The sequence below is a fragment of the Glycine max genome, chromosome 17, assembly GCF_000004515.6.
Source record: "Glycine max cultivar Williams 82 chromosome 17, Glycine_max_v4.0, whole genome shotgun sequence".
NCBI lineage: Eukaryota > Viridiplantae > Streptophyta > Magnoliopsida > Fabales > Fabaceae > Glycine > Glycine max.
The window spans coordinates 748,391-763,995 of record NC_038253.2 but is presented as its reverse complement, the minus strand read 5'-3'; the positions used below and the strand labels follow the sequence as shown (position 1 = coordinate 763,995).

Here is a 15,605-nt window from a genome sequence, read left to right as displayed (position 1 = left end):
TTAAAAATTAATGAATAATTAGAAAAAAAATAACACATTTTAAAAATATAAAACATCAGAATGAAAATTTTAAAAGTTTAAGTAAGAAATTGAAACAATTGAGAAGCATAATTATCCAAAACATTATTTTTTCTAAGAGGAAGACGACAAGAGTGTATAGTCTAAAATACTAGGAGCGATTAGTATAAGAATTGGGGAAATAAATAAATAGTAAGAAGTAGATGAGCGTGATTTGGTAGGCGAGTCTCGTAGCCATCGTGATTGCAACATCGAAATGGAAACGCCGAAGAGATTTGAAGGTAAGGTAGCCATCGTGACTGCTTCCACACAGGGAATCGGCTTAGCAATAGCCGAGAGGCTTGGCCTCGAGGGTGCATCTGTCGTCATCTCTTCTCGCAAACAGGTTCATATCATTCCTATTATCTTTTCTTTTCTTTCTTTCTTTCTTGCAAAAATTAAGGTTTTCCCTTCATATCATACCGCAGCAAAATGTTGATGCGGCCGCGGAACAACTGAGGGCCAAAGGAATTCAAGTGTTGGGGGTTGTTTGCCATGTTTCAAGTGCTCAGCAAAGGAAGAATTTGATCGACAAAACTGTCCAGGTCACTTTCACTCTCAAATTAATCATTATTATCAATACAAACCTTTTTAATTTTGATATCTAAATATTTTTTAGTCTCTAAGCCAATTATAAATCTTTTAAGTAATTCTTTTTAGAATAGATGATATGGTGTAATCCAATTAGAAGTCGGGCACTAGTCATGTTTGGATAAACTTCTTTCTCAGCACTTCACTAAATAAGGTTTACAGAAGCTAAAATTAGCTTATACATAAGTTAAAAATTATCTTTTAGAAAAACTGACATGACAGTTTCTACAAATTAACTTGCATAAGCTAATTTTAGCTTGTGGAGAAACTCATTTCATTTTTCTTTTTTATTTTCTTCTCCTAAAAGTGTTTATTGAAAAATTTACTTAAACAGGCTCAATACATGATTCGATTACACATTACAGTCATGGCACCCTGAATCTCTTTAACAACCATTATTGTTTGTTATCTTCATCAGGAGGCTAGACCGAGACTTTTGATTTTGTTCAATACATTAGTTTCTATAACATTGAAAACTGGCGATCCAACCATTTGATTGAATATTATGGTTTGTTACAGAAGTATGGAAAGATAGATGTTGTTGTGTCCAATGCTGCTGCAAATCCTTCTGTTGATGCCATCTTGCAAACAAAAGACTCGGTCCTTGACAAGCTATGGGAGATAAATGTCAAAGCCACTATACTTCTTCTGAAGGTAATTCACTCTGTGAAATGGCCAAAACAAAGAGAAGAAAGAAAGAATCTGATATATGTTTCAGCATTTTCCTTTTCTGCGATCTCAATATGATGTGCTGATGTTGTGATAGTATATGGTTTGCTATCCACTTTATGATTCATGCAGGACGCAGTGCCTCACTTGCAGAAGGGTTCTTCTGTTGTTATCATTTCCTCAATTGCAGGTTTTAACCCGCCACCTTCTCTGGCTATGTATGGAGTGACCAAAACAGCCCTTCTTGGACTTACTAAAGTTGGTACTTGGCTTGCAATTGTTCCTTCAAAAGATTATAAACTCATACTATGTTTTTTTTTTCTTTCAAACTTGCTAATTATTTATGATGTATATTGGGTAGGCCCTGGCTGCTGAGATGGCCCCAAACACTCGTGTAAACTGTGTTGCTCCTGGTTTTGTGCCAACCAATTTTGCTTCATTCATTACAAGTAACGATGCTGTGGTGAGTGTCTTAATTTTGACCCAAATAGGTTTTTTCCTCTTCCCTTGAGTCCCATTCCTCGCTGCATATTTAGTCATTTGGATCACTGCAGAAGAAAGAACTGGAAGAGAAGACATTACTTGGAAGGCTTGGTACAACAGAAGACATGGGTGCTGCAGCAGCTTTTTTGGCATCTGACGATGCTGCTTATATAACAGGAGAGACCATTGTAGTTGCTGGGGGAACGCCTTCCAGGTTGTAGATTCCACTATCAATCTTCTCTGTTGTGGGCCAGCCCCACACATTCCTGAAGCTCTTGTTCGTCTGAAATTATTACATGATTGAGGATTATGTGTTACTGGCATGAGATTACTAGGCTATGTTTGCCATTACTAATGAAATAATAAAAGTTATCACTTTTTAAGAGGGGGAAAACACACAAAGATATGCACAATAAGAGAGTAATAGGGAATTACATGGTGGAAAAAGAAAAAGTATCAAACACGTGCATTTATCCGAAAGTGCCCTCCCTAGCTCCAGGTAAGTGGAAAGTGGCAACTCACGGGTATTTGTCTACTACTACTTGAAATGCCGAGGGAACTTTTGAAGAGAAATCTTCATTGCTGTCTGCAAGAGCAATGCGTTGTACTAATTTGGTTTCAGTAACTCTTTTATTTTTCCAAGATTTAGACTCTGTTTGATTTGGTGTTGAATTACGTTCAACGACAAAAATTTCTCCCAAAAATTACGTTCAACCTGCTTTGAAACACGTAATTTATGGAAAACAAATACAAACTTAGTTTTTTTAGAGTGTCGGGAGTTAGAAGATACTTAAAAATTATTATAGTATGGTTATAATTATTACTTAAAAAATGAATTATTAAGATTATGATAAAATGTTTATTATAAATTAATTTTTAAATTATTGATATGTTTATCTTTTAAAATGTATTTCTTTTATTTTAGAATATGTTAAATTAAAAGGTCATAACTGAAAAAATATTTCTTTTTATTTTATTTTATTACATGTTTTATAAATTGCGTATAAAGTACATTTATTAGCCCATTAAATATGCAGATTGCTCTGACTGAGTAAACAAACACTGAATTAGAGAAATGTAAACCTTCACAATAACTTCCAGACATTTTTAGTTTTAATCCCATCCGTTTAGTTTGCTTTATGCAAGGAGGGCAAGTGATTATCAGGCTTTCTCATGATAATATATGTCGACACATTGGCATTAGGTTTCTCTACTTTTTTACTTTTAAAAAAATGAACGGGGGTATTCATTAGTTATGTCAATCTTGTAAGATGTTTACTTTATTATATATTAATGAATTAATGATGTACCCAAAAGGTTATTGAATACATACTACATATATTATTATCTAATCGATATATGATATAATTGTCTCCAGTTTGCGCCTTGTGCACCATTATAACGAGCATCTAGCTTTCTCTTTCTCTCTTGGCTTCCAATGACCGTTTCCTTTCAATTAAGTATAGCGTCATCCAATAATTCATGGAACAAGTTTCACGGATAAACAAACCAGAAAAAATCTCAAAGTCCGGGACACCAAAAAGATATGATTAATCAAGATTTAATTAACATGGAAATTTTGTTGGAGAATCATGTTCAACTTCATATCTTTTGTTGTTGTTCGTTTATATTTTTGTATTCACATTTTGTAGGCATAAGCTACTTTTAAATACTATTGAAAAGATACTTTTTGAATAAAATTTATTATATGAAATTATATTTTAAAAGTATTATTAAGTATAAATTAATCTTTTGATATCTATGTATTGATAGCATAAAAGTTTTACATGATTAACAAAGTAAAAATTGTAATAAGTATAACTTTTAACATAATTACTATGAAAATTAACAAACTTATATCATATATGTCAAAAAAATATTTTCTTTTACAAAAATTATATATGCAAATATAAGTATAAAACGGTAAATTTATATTCATAAAAAGAAACAGAATGACTGAATTGTATCTGGGGGAGGAAAAATACAAAATAATCAAACTTCATCAACGGACGGCATGCTCGTCGCTATAGATTGATTGGAAATTGGAATCAAACTATTTTGGGCCATGTGGAGGAATTGGAATGAAGCATTGGACGGTGAAACAGAGGGTTTGGTACGAGTATTATGTTCCCTTAATCTTTCATCTTTATACGTTTTGTTTTCCACATCCGTAATTTATTTCTCAACACATTAATCTTAATCAGATTCCACACCTTTCAATTTATTTTAAAAGGTCTGATTCCACGCTTAGAATCTCTTACTTTGCAAAATTTCAATCCAATGCTTGGATTGGAATACAAGCTTAGATGATCCACAATTAAAATGCTTAAAGAACAAAATGTTGCCTAGATCATATTGTTATCTTTTTTATTTAGTACTCTATTGTTTATCGCAGATCGAATAAAGGGTCCTCACAAAAAATGTCTGCCAATACCATAAATATAGTTAATCCAAATCCGTTAATTAAGGTACTACACTTTCTGTACCTTTCAGTACCTCGTCAATTGGAAAGATAAATTAACAGTTTAATCATCATCACTTCACTTGCATTTGGATCAAACGGTCTTTGACTTGGCACTTGTGTGCGCTTTAATCTTTATCTTTTGGTTAAGTTACGTGCCACATGTACATGTATTCTAGGACTTTTTTTGGTGCCAACGATGTGGTGCTACTACAGTTAAAGGATGGGATATGGGACATATCCCAAACCATGAGAAGAATGAAAAGTGCAAAATTGTTGGATGAGCAAAACGCAAAGCTCAAATCTACCATGCTTTGCATTGTGGCCACTTAAACATTGATGATGTGATGATGCATGCAAGAAAAGAAACCCCCCAAAAAAAAAACAGAAGCAAGCTAGCTCAATATTACATCGAGCAAAAAGTCTCTCTCTCTCTCTCTCTCTACTTTTGAACCAAGCACTCACGAGACACACTTGAGGCTTCACCCTTTGAATTCATCTTTATGATGCTACACGACCTAATCCTCCTGACCCGTCCTATTTGGAGAAACAAACCGTGAAAACTACTCCTTCTCTTCTCTTTTACAATTTTCATCTTCATGAACGTTCCCTGCAATTAGTTCCAATAACTTCTAAGTGTTTTAAAAAAATTTCACCCTTCTCAGCTTTGAATTGATAAACCAAGTGTGACAATTGCTTGACATGAACACATCTTTCTTTTCTTCCCATACAAGCCAAAAGGGTCTTTTCTGAATTCTATCGTAGATGAATCATATTGACACATATTCTTCTTCTTCATTTTTTGTTGGAGCCTATGTTTCGGAATCCGTTTATGCACTTCCTGAAATCCGTTCACACGTTCAGAAGAAAATCTCCTTTTGACAGTCACTGCATATATATCATTAATTGTTTGAGTCTTTGAGTGGCATGCACTTTGTTAGAGGTTCAATGGGAGGCTCATGTTTCCATGCGCTTCGTTTGAGGAGGTTCAAGAGTAAGGCTCTGCCAGAACCTTCTTCATCTTCCAAGACAAGGTTGGATTCTGACTTGGAGAACATGGAGAGAAGAAGGTTTGATAGCTTGGAATCATGGTCCATGATATTGGACTCTGAGAATGTGGAGACATGGGAAGCTTCAAAGGAGGATCAAGAAGAATGGACTGCTGATCTTTCTCAACTTTTCATAGGTAACAAGTTTGCTTCTGGTGCTCACAGTAGGATTTACCGTGGAATTTACAAGCAGAGAGCCGTTGCTGTCAAAATGGTGAGAATTCCCACGCAGGACGAGGAGAGGAGAGGCTTGCTCGAACAGCAATTCAAGTCTGAAGTGGCTTTACTTTCACGTCTCTTTCATCCCAACATAGTGCAGGTAATTAAGCTCTTACACCCTACACAACTCAACTGTGAGTCTGTATACACGTACCTTCTTGTCCCCATGGTTTTTGTTTGTTTTGCTTTATGGCTTTTTGTTTCTGTCAGTTTTGGAATTGAAGCAAACCACTGTTTGAACTGCTTTGACTTCAAAATTCTACTACAAACATAACTGACCATGGACCCTGACCACATATTCAAGGGACTTGTGAGATAATCATATCCCTTAGTTAGGTGTATGGTGTTGAGAGAAAGATCAATCCTTAAATGAATGAATCTCCGTATCATAACAGATTAGCCTCTACACCCGGCCGAGATACCCTAAGTTCACCTAAAATTGTTTGCTGTAATTATGGTTTTAAAGTTTTTGCTTCTTATATAAATAAATACCCACAGGCCACTGCCACTTAATTACCACTTTAGTGGGAAAAAAGGAAAAAAGAAGAGAGATGAACTTGCTCTAAAAAATTATTTCTTTCCTTTTGACTTTTGTCGTGTATTTTTACGGGATGCAACATGTATATATAGTATGATTTATATTTATGTGTGTGGTTATAGTAGTCAATCGCATTTATTATGTTGAACTGCAAATGCAGGGGAGTGTGTAATTATCCATATAATATGAGAGGGTGACTAATATAAGGTGTGATGTTTAAATGACTGTTAATTTACAGTTTATTGCAGCATGTAAGAAACCGCCGGTGTACTGTATCATAACAGAATACATGTCACAAGGAACACTGAGGATGTATCTGAACAAGAAAGAGCCATACTCTCTTTCAACAGAAACTATATTAAGGTTAGCTCTTGACATATCTAGGGGTATGGAGTACCTTCACTCGCAAGGTGTGATTCACAGAGATTTGAAGTCAAATAACTTGCTTCTCAATGATGAGATGAGGGTTAAGGTGGCAGATTTTGGAACATCGTGTCTTGAAACGCGGTGTCGGGAGACCAAGGGAAACATGGGAACATATCGTTGGATGGCACCGGAGATGATTAAGGAGAAATCTTACACTCGTAAAGTTGATGTTTACAGTTTTGGAATTGTGCTTTGGGAACTCACTACCGCTCTTCTTCCCTTCCAAGGAATGACCCCTGTGCAGGCTGCTTTTGCTGTTGCTGAGAAGGTCAGATCTCAGATTCCTATAACTATTTTTATTTTCATGAATGTTTAATTGATTATAATACTGCATCACTAAGCTAAATATATATCTATATGTCATCTTGCCTCTTGATAGATAAAACTACTATTCGGGTATATAATTAACACTGGCCATAAAGAGGCATCCCATTTTTTTAAACAATGTGAAGACTCTTGAATCGCATACTGAGCTAACAGATTATACCTGTTAGTTAAGAGATCTAAAATCTTTAGTATTTTACTTAATAATCTTAATGTTAATAGTATAGGCGACTGACTTGCAATTCAATTTGCTCTGTGAGTTTCAGAGCCATAAATGCCCTTTATTCAGACTTCGGGTGTTATGGATTTCAGATATTTTTCTTCTTTTAAAGCCCGTCCAAAATGTTGTTGATTTGCTCATATAAATTTTTTTGTACGTAACATGTTACTGTAACTATAAAACAGAAACGTAAGATGACAAGCAAAATGTAACTGCTACACTAATAGTTTTGTCAAGATCATTTGAGTACCATTATCAAGGTTTACTTGGTCATTGCGTTTTCATGTAAAACCGAAACTTTCTGTAGAATTAAGTAGGCTACTTACCACTGTATGGGGGAAATAAGCAATTAAGGAGCAGCTGATAAGTGTGATTCCTATGGTGGAACAAATAACCATACGAAGCTGTTATTCTTGTTTATTTTGGTCATTCATTTCAACTAAAAAAAACCACTTGAAGTGATTACTTTCATCATGTCACATTTAAACCCTCCCTCCCTTTCCCCCGAAATTATGAGAGGCATATAAAATGTTTTCTAATTAATGACGTAGTATCCGGCCTAGTCACTGTTGCAAGCAAGGTAACATTCTTGGCATGGAAGTTTGGAATTATTTGACCACTGTAGGCTAACTCCACGTGAGGAATAATGGTACTATCTTCCGTTTGAAATTCTTTATCATTTTTTGGTCAAGAATTCCTTTTGAATTTTGATTAGTTTTGTCGGAAGATGAAATTGTATGCAAAATGTATAATAGCAAGTCCATGGGTCTAGACTTTTTCTGGGAGGGGGTCCACAGACCAAAATGGGTCTTGACTTGGTTCCCATAATGAATAGTATGGATTGATGGCCCTTGAATGTGTTCTCTCGTTAGTCCCAACAAACACTCCCTAAATGGCCCAATAATAATATGTTGAAAATACATCAGTAAACATTTGTTCCAATATGGTGCATAAATGTGACAAATATATTGCAATTGGATTTCCTCCTTTCTTTTCCTTATGGACATCCCTACTTAAGTAAGCATAAGGGATTATGAGTTTATTTTTTATATGTTGCAAGTATAAAGAATTTTAGATCGTTAACTTATAAAAAAATATTATTAGTATGAATTTTAAAATAAATATTATAAAAAATAATAAATTTATCTTCTACACAACAAATGCATATACTATTTTTGTGTTGTTTTATTTAATAATAGAGAAAAAAAATTATACACTAATGTTATTTAATCACAAATCATAATTTATAATAAATTATTAATTTTTATAAAATTATTTTAAAAATTATATTAATGATGATTTGTAATTGACTAATAATGTTAATATATCACCTTTAAACTCTTAATAATAAGCACTGATTTCGAACAGAATGAAAGGCCTCCACTACCTGCTAGTTGCCAGCCAGCACTTGCCCATCTGATAAAACGTTGTTGGTCAGCAAACCCTTCAAAGAGGCCAGATTTCAGTGACATTGTGTGTACTCTGGAGAAGTACGATGAGTGTGTGAAGGAGGGTCTACCTCTGACCCATCATTCAGGCCTAGTCAGCAAAAACGTCATTATCGAACGCTTAAAAGGTTGCGTCCCTATGAGCTCTTCCATACCTGTACAAGCTTGATTCCCTATAAGGTATATTGCTGTTGTCTTCCTTCCAATCCATATTGAAGCTCATATCATATAACTTAAATATATATATATGTATATATATAAATGCTTCATGTTCTTTCAACTGTATTATGTAACTGTACCTTTTTTCAGTTGTGTCAAAGGGATGAGTTATTTCATTAAGGACGAATGTGATCTGAGCAACTCTTAATTTGCAAACATACACCTAGTCTTATCTTAGTCTAGTACAAACTACAGAATTATACAGTGGAATTAATTGCTTCGACTATGCGCTATTTTGTGCATGCAAAAAATGTGAGATTATATAATTTGCTATAGCAGTGAATCGTAATCTGAAGCACACCAACCTCCAACTACCAGATGCTAATTAACCAAACTCAGCAACAGCATCCATCCACCAAACAACATGAGAGCAAAGCAAAGAGTACTACTTCATTAATACATTGGCAACTGTTACATTCCAACCACCAAAAACGCTGACATTAGTCTTACTCTTACAACTACACTATTGTTGGAACCCTCCTCGATATTTTATCCCTCTTCTTGTCTTAGAAGTTAATTTCCACCTTAATTAAACACCCAGCAAGCTAACTATAAAAACAATTGCACTGAACTGGAACTGTCAGCTGGCCAAATTAGTAAATTTCTGTTGTGATAGCCACTAATGAATAATTAAACTTTCACTTTAATAGTTATTGAAGGAATTGGCTAAGACTCGAAGTACAACTTCAAATGCATAAAATAAATAAACAGTGAAAGTGTCACACAATAATTGTAGAATGTAGGTCAGTCCACTAGCTGTTTTTGTGTTAAGAAATCAAGATGCGCATGGTGTCATAAGTTTTGTACCAATTATTTATGTAGTGTGTTTGGATAGTTACCATAATTGATTTTGGCCTCCAAAATTATTGTGAAAATTAAAAAAGCATAGAAATAACTATTTGTTTGCTTTGATCTTTAACATAATTTTGGAATCGATTGGAAAATTGAATCTAATCCAAACATATTAATAATTATAATTTCATATTTAAGTAGAGTTGTATCACTCACACAAGTGTGGCATGTTACACTAGATGCACGCCTTGCTTTTGCTTTTCTATTACCCTTCTGTGCACTTTCTTTGAGGCCGTGCTTCTTATCCTGTATACATAAAGAGAAAAAAATGTTGTTTGTTGGGTAGTGGGGCACATGAATCTAGAAAAATCTGTAGCGCAGAATATTAAAAGTATCCAATATCTGGAAAGGTAGCCTTAGTTAGCAGTAGCAAATATGAAAATGAAAATGAATAAATTCAATTCTTTATGGAGCATTTGGTTGTTGAGATTTACATTAGCGGGTAGACTTATCTGCTTAAACATCCTCCTTGTTATCCACTATTCAAGGCAACTTTTGGCTATGTTCACTCTTGTTTTTTGTCAGTGGCTATTGTCTCTTAGGAAGTTATAATTCATCCTATATCAATGCGGAAACTAATATGGCCCATGTTTTAAAAGGAGAATATTAATTGACTGCATATGCATATGATAGGATGCGACTAGCTGTAACACTTTTAGACCGCATCGGTGAAATTGATACATGTTGCTTTTGCTACAAGATTGTGAGATTTAAAATCATAAATAAGATAGTAAATGAGTATTATAAGATTTTATTACAGTGAAGTGACCGGTTAGAAAAAAAATCATGCAGATGAGTATAAGATTTTATTACTAGTACTGTGCGGATGCGTATAAATATTAACTTTTTTTAATGTAAATATAAGCACACACGTTGGTTCTAGTATCATTTTTCTCCTTTTAAGAAAATAGAGACTAGAGGTTTGAAAATTTATCACAAACAAATTAAAGTGGGCATATGATAATTTGAAAACAAAGTCAAGGATTACTTGACCAAAATTTAGGATACAAAACTGGATGAGTTTTGTCTAACTTTGACGTTTGACTCATTCTCAGCACAAATGTGTTTATATTGGTTTTTAAAGAATAAAGAGAATGTTAAAAAATAGAGAGAATAATATGTAAATATTTTGGAGAGAAACAAATAGTAAAAGTTATATTTTATTTAGCTACCAATATAATATATTTATAATGCTGGTAGGAAAAACAGAAAAAGCTAATTAAGATAAAACAAAAATATTTTTTTTCTAAAGTTTAGGAGTTATTTTCTTAGAGTTTAGTAATCACTACTTTGATTGAAAGTCTTATTCAACAACTGAAACAATAAAAGACAAGGATGTTGCGTGCAATCCTTAAAATAATTTTCTTAACATTCCTCCTTGTTTTAGGATCTGTAAAGTTCTCACTTATTTCTTAGAAACTCGAACTTATTAATTGGTAGTTGCTTAGTGAATAAGTTTGTAACCTGGTTTTCTGTTTTGCAATAAACAAGAACAACAACTCCATCTCTCTGCGCTTCCCTTACAAAGAACAACTTGATATTAAAATGTTTAGTTTTCCCATGAAAAACATAATTATGGGAAATAGCTATAGCAGCTTCATTGTGCAACAAAAATCTTTGTATTTTCCTTTTCATCCATGTTAAGATCAATTAAGATTTTTTTAAGCCACAAAACTTGGTTAACAACAGCGGTAGTAGCAACAAATCCAACATCTATTGTAGACTGAGCAACCGTATCTTGTTTTTTCGAGCTCCATAAGAAAGTACTTGATCCAAAGCTAAAACAATACCCTGAAGTACTTTTCATATCATCAATTGAGCCACCCCAATCACTATTTGAGAAACTCGTTAACTTGAACTCTTCAGTTCTCTTAAACTTGATGCCAAAATTGCTAGTGCCTTTGACATATCTTATCACCCTTTTTGCAGCCTTGAAATGCATTTCACTTGCACAATTCATAAACCGAGACAAAATGCTTACAACATTTAAAATATCAGGTTGAGTTGTTGTAAGGTACACCAAACACCCAATCATGCTTCCGAAATATGCTTGATCTATCTTCTCGGTTCCATCTTCCTTTCAAAGTTTTTCCTTTTGATTTATTGGAGTGTTCATTTCTTTGCATTCTTCAAGTTTAAACTTCTTTAAAATCTCCTTGGCCAAGAAAGAAGGTCATTAAACCAAGGTTTGTCATCTCAAACTCCTCCATCATTTCTTTCTTAAGTTTTTCCACGAGACTTGTGTTGCTTCCTATTACAAAGAGATCATCAACATAGAGTGAGATGATAAGAATGTCAGCTCCTTCACTCTTAATGTACAATGTCACTTCAACTAAACTTTTGGCAAATCCCAAGTTCAACAAATGTTCATCAATTTTGTTGTACCAGGATCTTGGAGCTTGTTTCAACCCATAAAGAGCCTTCTTGAGGAAATAAACCTTATCGTCTTCTCCTTCCTTCACAAAGCCTTCAGGTTGCTCAACGTAGATTTCTTCTTGTAAGAAACCATTTAAAAAGGCTAATTCAACATGAGTTGATAAACTTTCCAATTCTTTTGCGCAGCAATAGCAAGCAATAACCTAATGGTGTCCAATCGAGCAACCAATGCAAATGCTTATGAGTAATCTACTCCAAAAACTTGAGCATAGTCCTTCACCACGAGTCTTTCCTTATGTCTATTAATAGAGTCATCGGCATTAAGCTTAGTTCTATATACCCATTTGACTCTAATCACATTCCTGTCTTGAGGTCTTTGTACAAGATGGCAAGTTTTATTTTTCTCTATCATTGAGAACTCCTCCCTCATTGCAACAACCCAAATTTGATTTTTCTTGGCTTCTTCATAGTCTGCGGGTTCACATACAACAATATTGCACCTGTAATAAATATCAGAGAGAAGTCTAATACATCATACCGGAACATCATCAACTAGCTCATTTTGCCAAATTTTTGAACTTGGTGCAGGAAAGTTTAAGTTCATATGCTTAGAAGCTTGATTTATCATCCTTGGATTATTCCAATTCCATTATTCATCTTCCACAAAGTGAACATCCCTGTTAACAACTACTTTTTCAGTTTGGGGTTGGAAAATTTTATAGGTTTTGCTAATTGTGTTGTAGCCTATAAAAATTCCTACTAATGCTATTTTATTTAGCTTGTCTCGCTTGCTTTGTGGAACATGAGTGAAACACAAACAATCAAATATCTTAGTTGTCATGTTATAAGTGTGTCGACAAGCAAATCATCCACTTAAATGAAAAGGTGGTAATAAAACCATAAAAGGTTTAATTAATGGTTTGATGGGAAAAGACAAGGCTTTTTGGGTAGAAATTAAAGACATCCAAAGTGGGATGATGGAAAAACATTATGTAAGAGACAGTAGAGCGGAGAGGCCTCGACGAAAGAGAAGGAAGACCGTTTAGAGAGTTCAATTACCCCTTCCGTTCCTATTTATTTAAATTCGAAATAATGTTTTTTTTATAAGATTTAATTTATAATATTTTTTGTATTAATTATCTTTAAATTAGAAATATTTTTAATTTTTAAAAAAGATAAAATGTATTGATAAATAATTAAAAGAGAAAGAGATATTAATTACATGGATACTTTTGAAAAAATTATTAATTTAAAATAAATTTATTACTACCAATTAAATTAATTATTTTTTAGATTTTGATTCATTAGATAATCGAATCTTATACATATAAACGAACGGAGTAATTATTTATTGGATGAATACAAAACATGAATTGTGTGAACTAATTATTCTTTTTGTCTTATTATAATTGTCTAAACTATTTTACACAAATAAAAAATCTACAATAACTAAATAAAAAAGAATAATAATTTTGTAAAATTAACTATTCTCTAATGAAATTTGCTGATCAATATTAAATTTCCAATTAAAGGCGGGTCCTTTTCATGCATCATATTCAACTTACTACTTTTATTTGTTGCACTAAATAAGACACACAATAATAAACAATCAAAGACATTATGTATAAGAAAATTTACAACTAACTCATGTATATCTTATTCAACTTGTACTACTTTTATTTGTTGCGCTAAATATGACGAAAGTATTTCTTTATTACACATCGATGACATGAAGAATGCCCTCATCAAAACGTTACATACAATAATAAACAAACTTTGCTGCGACATGAGTTGTATATAATCTTTTCAAAACAAATTCATTCACTAAAATCATAACAAACAGACAACCGTTAGTGTACATAAATATAGAAATAAAAAATTTAGCTTAAAGCTCTTAATTAAACGATGAAAGAAAGAATATTATTATAAAACAGACATATCATTCAAAATTTCAGATCACATAAAAAATTCACTGCTTCTATAAGTATTATAACAACATTCTTAAAATTTATTATAATTATTTTGAAGATATGACTTAAAATAATATTTTTCATTAAACTTTTCAAAAATTACTTTACATAAAAAAATTATGTTTAAATAATAGAATTATATAATTATTTAATTATATATAAATGTTACTACTTATTATAATAATTATATTAAAATAAAAAAAGCTTGTTAAAAATATTATAGGTCTTTTATGATGATAGTATAAAAACTTTTATGATGATAATAAAGGTCAATTAAACTCTAATTTTTTAGATTTGAATGAAATATCATAATTTCTATTCTAAATGTACTTGAAACAAACTACATTAAATTTAATAATCTCTCTGTATTGAAATATCAATTTTCAATCACTATCATTGATCACCAGTAATGTGCTGTATTTATAAATAAAAAAAGTGACGGTTATTTCAATAAATAATTTATTTTATTTTTTTAATTCAAGAAAAAAATCCTTAAGTAATTAAAATTTATTTATATATGAGACTAAAAAAATAAAAATAAAAATGTTATTTATATTGAAAAGGCGGGAGTAATACTTGTAATAGTTTAGGATGAAAAGAGTATTAATATTCCTGAATTTAAAAACAAATAATATGCATAGATTGATGTTTGGTTTGAGAGGCTAGAGTGCATAAATGGCTTTCGGCCTTGGAGAACAAGGAAGAATACATTTGGACTGTGGTGGAGTGGCATTAGAAACAAGGAGAGAGCTTTGCTTTCGCCCACCTCGTTCTTCGCGACACCTACCCTGTTTCGCATAATTATTCATTTTTCTTCGTTTTTCCGATAATAGCCTCGTATCGTCGACGAATAAATGCAACAGCCACGTGGCAGTTTTGGTAAAAGAATTCGGACCAATGAACAGCGGCACTGCAACGTTGACAAAATCGCCCCCACCGCCCAATTATTTTGATGCCACACCACTCAACACAACACAAGCGCGCTCCTTTTAAATCTCCTCTCAGGCCCTTCTCATTTCCACAAGGATTCAGCCTCGTCTCAAAATTTACCATCATTATTTTATGTCATACTAAAATAATTCATCAATTCAATTTCTACTACTCTGTAGTATATATATATATATATATATATATATATTAAAAAAAAAAACCAAACACACTTTGAGAATTAAGATAATCATAATCATTCACTTGCCTCATTCAATTTTTATTTGAGGACAAAAACAATAGACCTCTTAATTCGATGGGCTAAACATGATTAAGCCTTTATATAATTTGAGTTTTCTTTTACCTCTTCTAGAACTCCTACTAGGTAAATCATTTCATTGGCATCATCACTTTGCAAATGGCAACAACGTTTCCCGTTGGCATGTAATATTTTTTGTAATAAAAGATTTGTAGTTATGTCCCTTTCTAAATGTTCTATAACTTTCATTAACAAAATCTGCGTGACAAGGGAAATGCTATTAATCCTTTTCATAAGAAAAATAAATCATATACGATCAGGCCCACCATTACTTGAAAAAAAAAGACAGTCTTAAATTTCCCAGACATCTTTTGTGTGTTGCTTTAGTTATGTTTCTGCATGCCCAGTCAAAAGAAAAATCAAGACCTATGCATCCTCCTTTGAAAAAATTATATGAAGTCATTCAACAGACAACATCAAGTAGTATATGGGTAGAAAGTTACAGAATTTGCAAAAA

The 15,605-nt window shown here is 32.7% G+C and overlaps 2 protein-coding genes across 2 annotated transcripts; both read left to right on the top strand.

Annotated features, from left to right (window-relative positions):
* Positions 1-274: 274 nt before the first annotated feature.
* LOC100170726 (peroxisomal short-chain dehydrogenase/reductase family protein) lies at positions 275-2,021 on the top strand. Its single transcript, NM_001251416.1, has 6 exons — positions 275-403; positions 486-602; positions 1,168-1,302; positions 1,450-1,575; positions 1,679-1,780; positions 1,872-2,021. Exons 1-6 carry the CDS (start codon positions 275-277, stop codon positions 2,019-2,021), a joined length of 759 nt encoding a protein of 252 aa, NP_001238345.1.
* A 2,469-nt stretch (positions 2,022-4,490) lies between these two features.
* LOC100803225 (serine/threonine/tyrosine-protein kinase HT1) lies at positions 4,491-9,305 on the top strand. Its single transcript, XM_003550428.5, has 3 exons — positions 4,491-5,629; positions 6,306-6,761; positions 8,406-9,305. Exons 1-3 carry the CDS (start codon positions 5,189-5,191, stop codon positions 8,652-8,654), a joined length of 1,146 nt encoding a protein of 381 aa, XP_003550476.2. The 5' UTR covers positions 4,491-5,188; the 3' UTR covers positions 8,655-9,305.
* Positions 9,306-15,605: the final 6,300 nt, after the last annotated feature.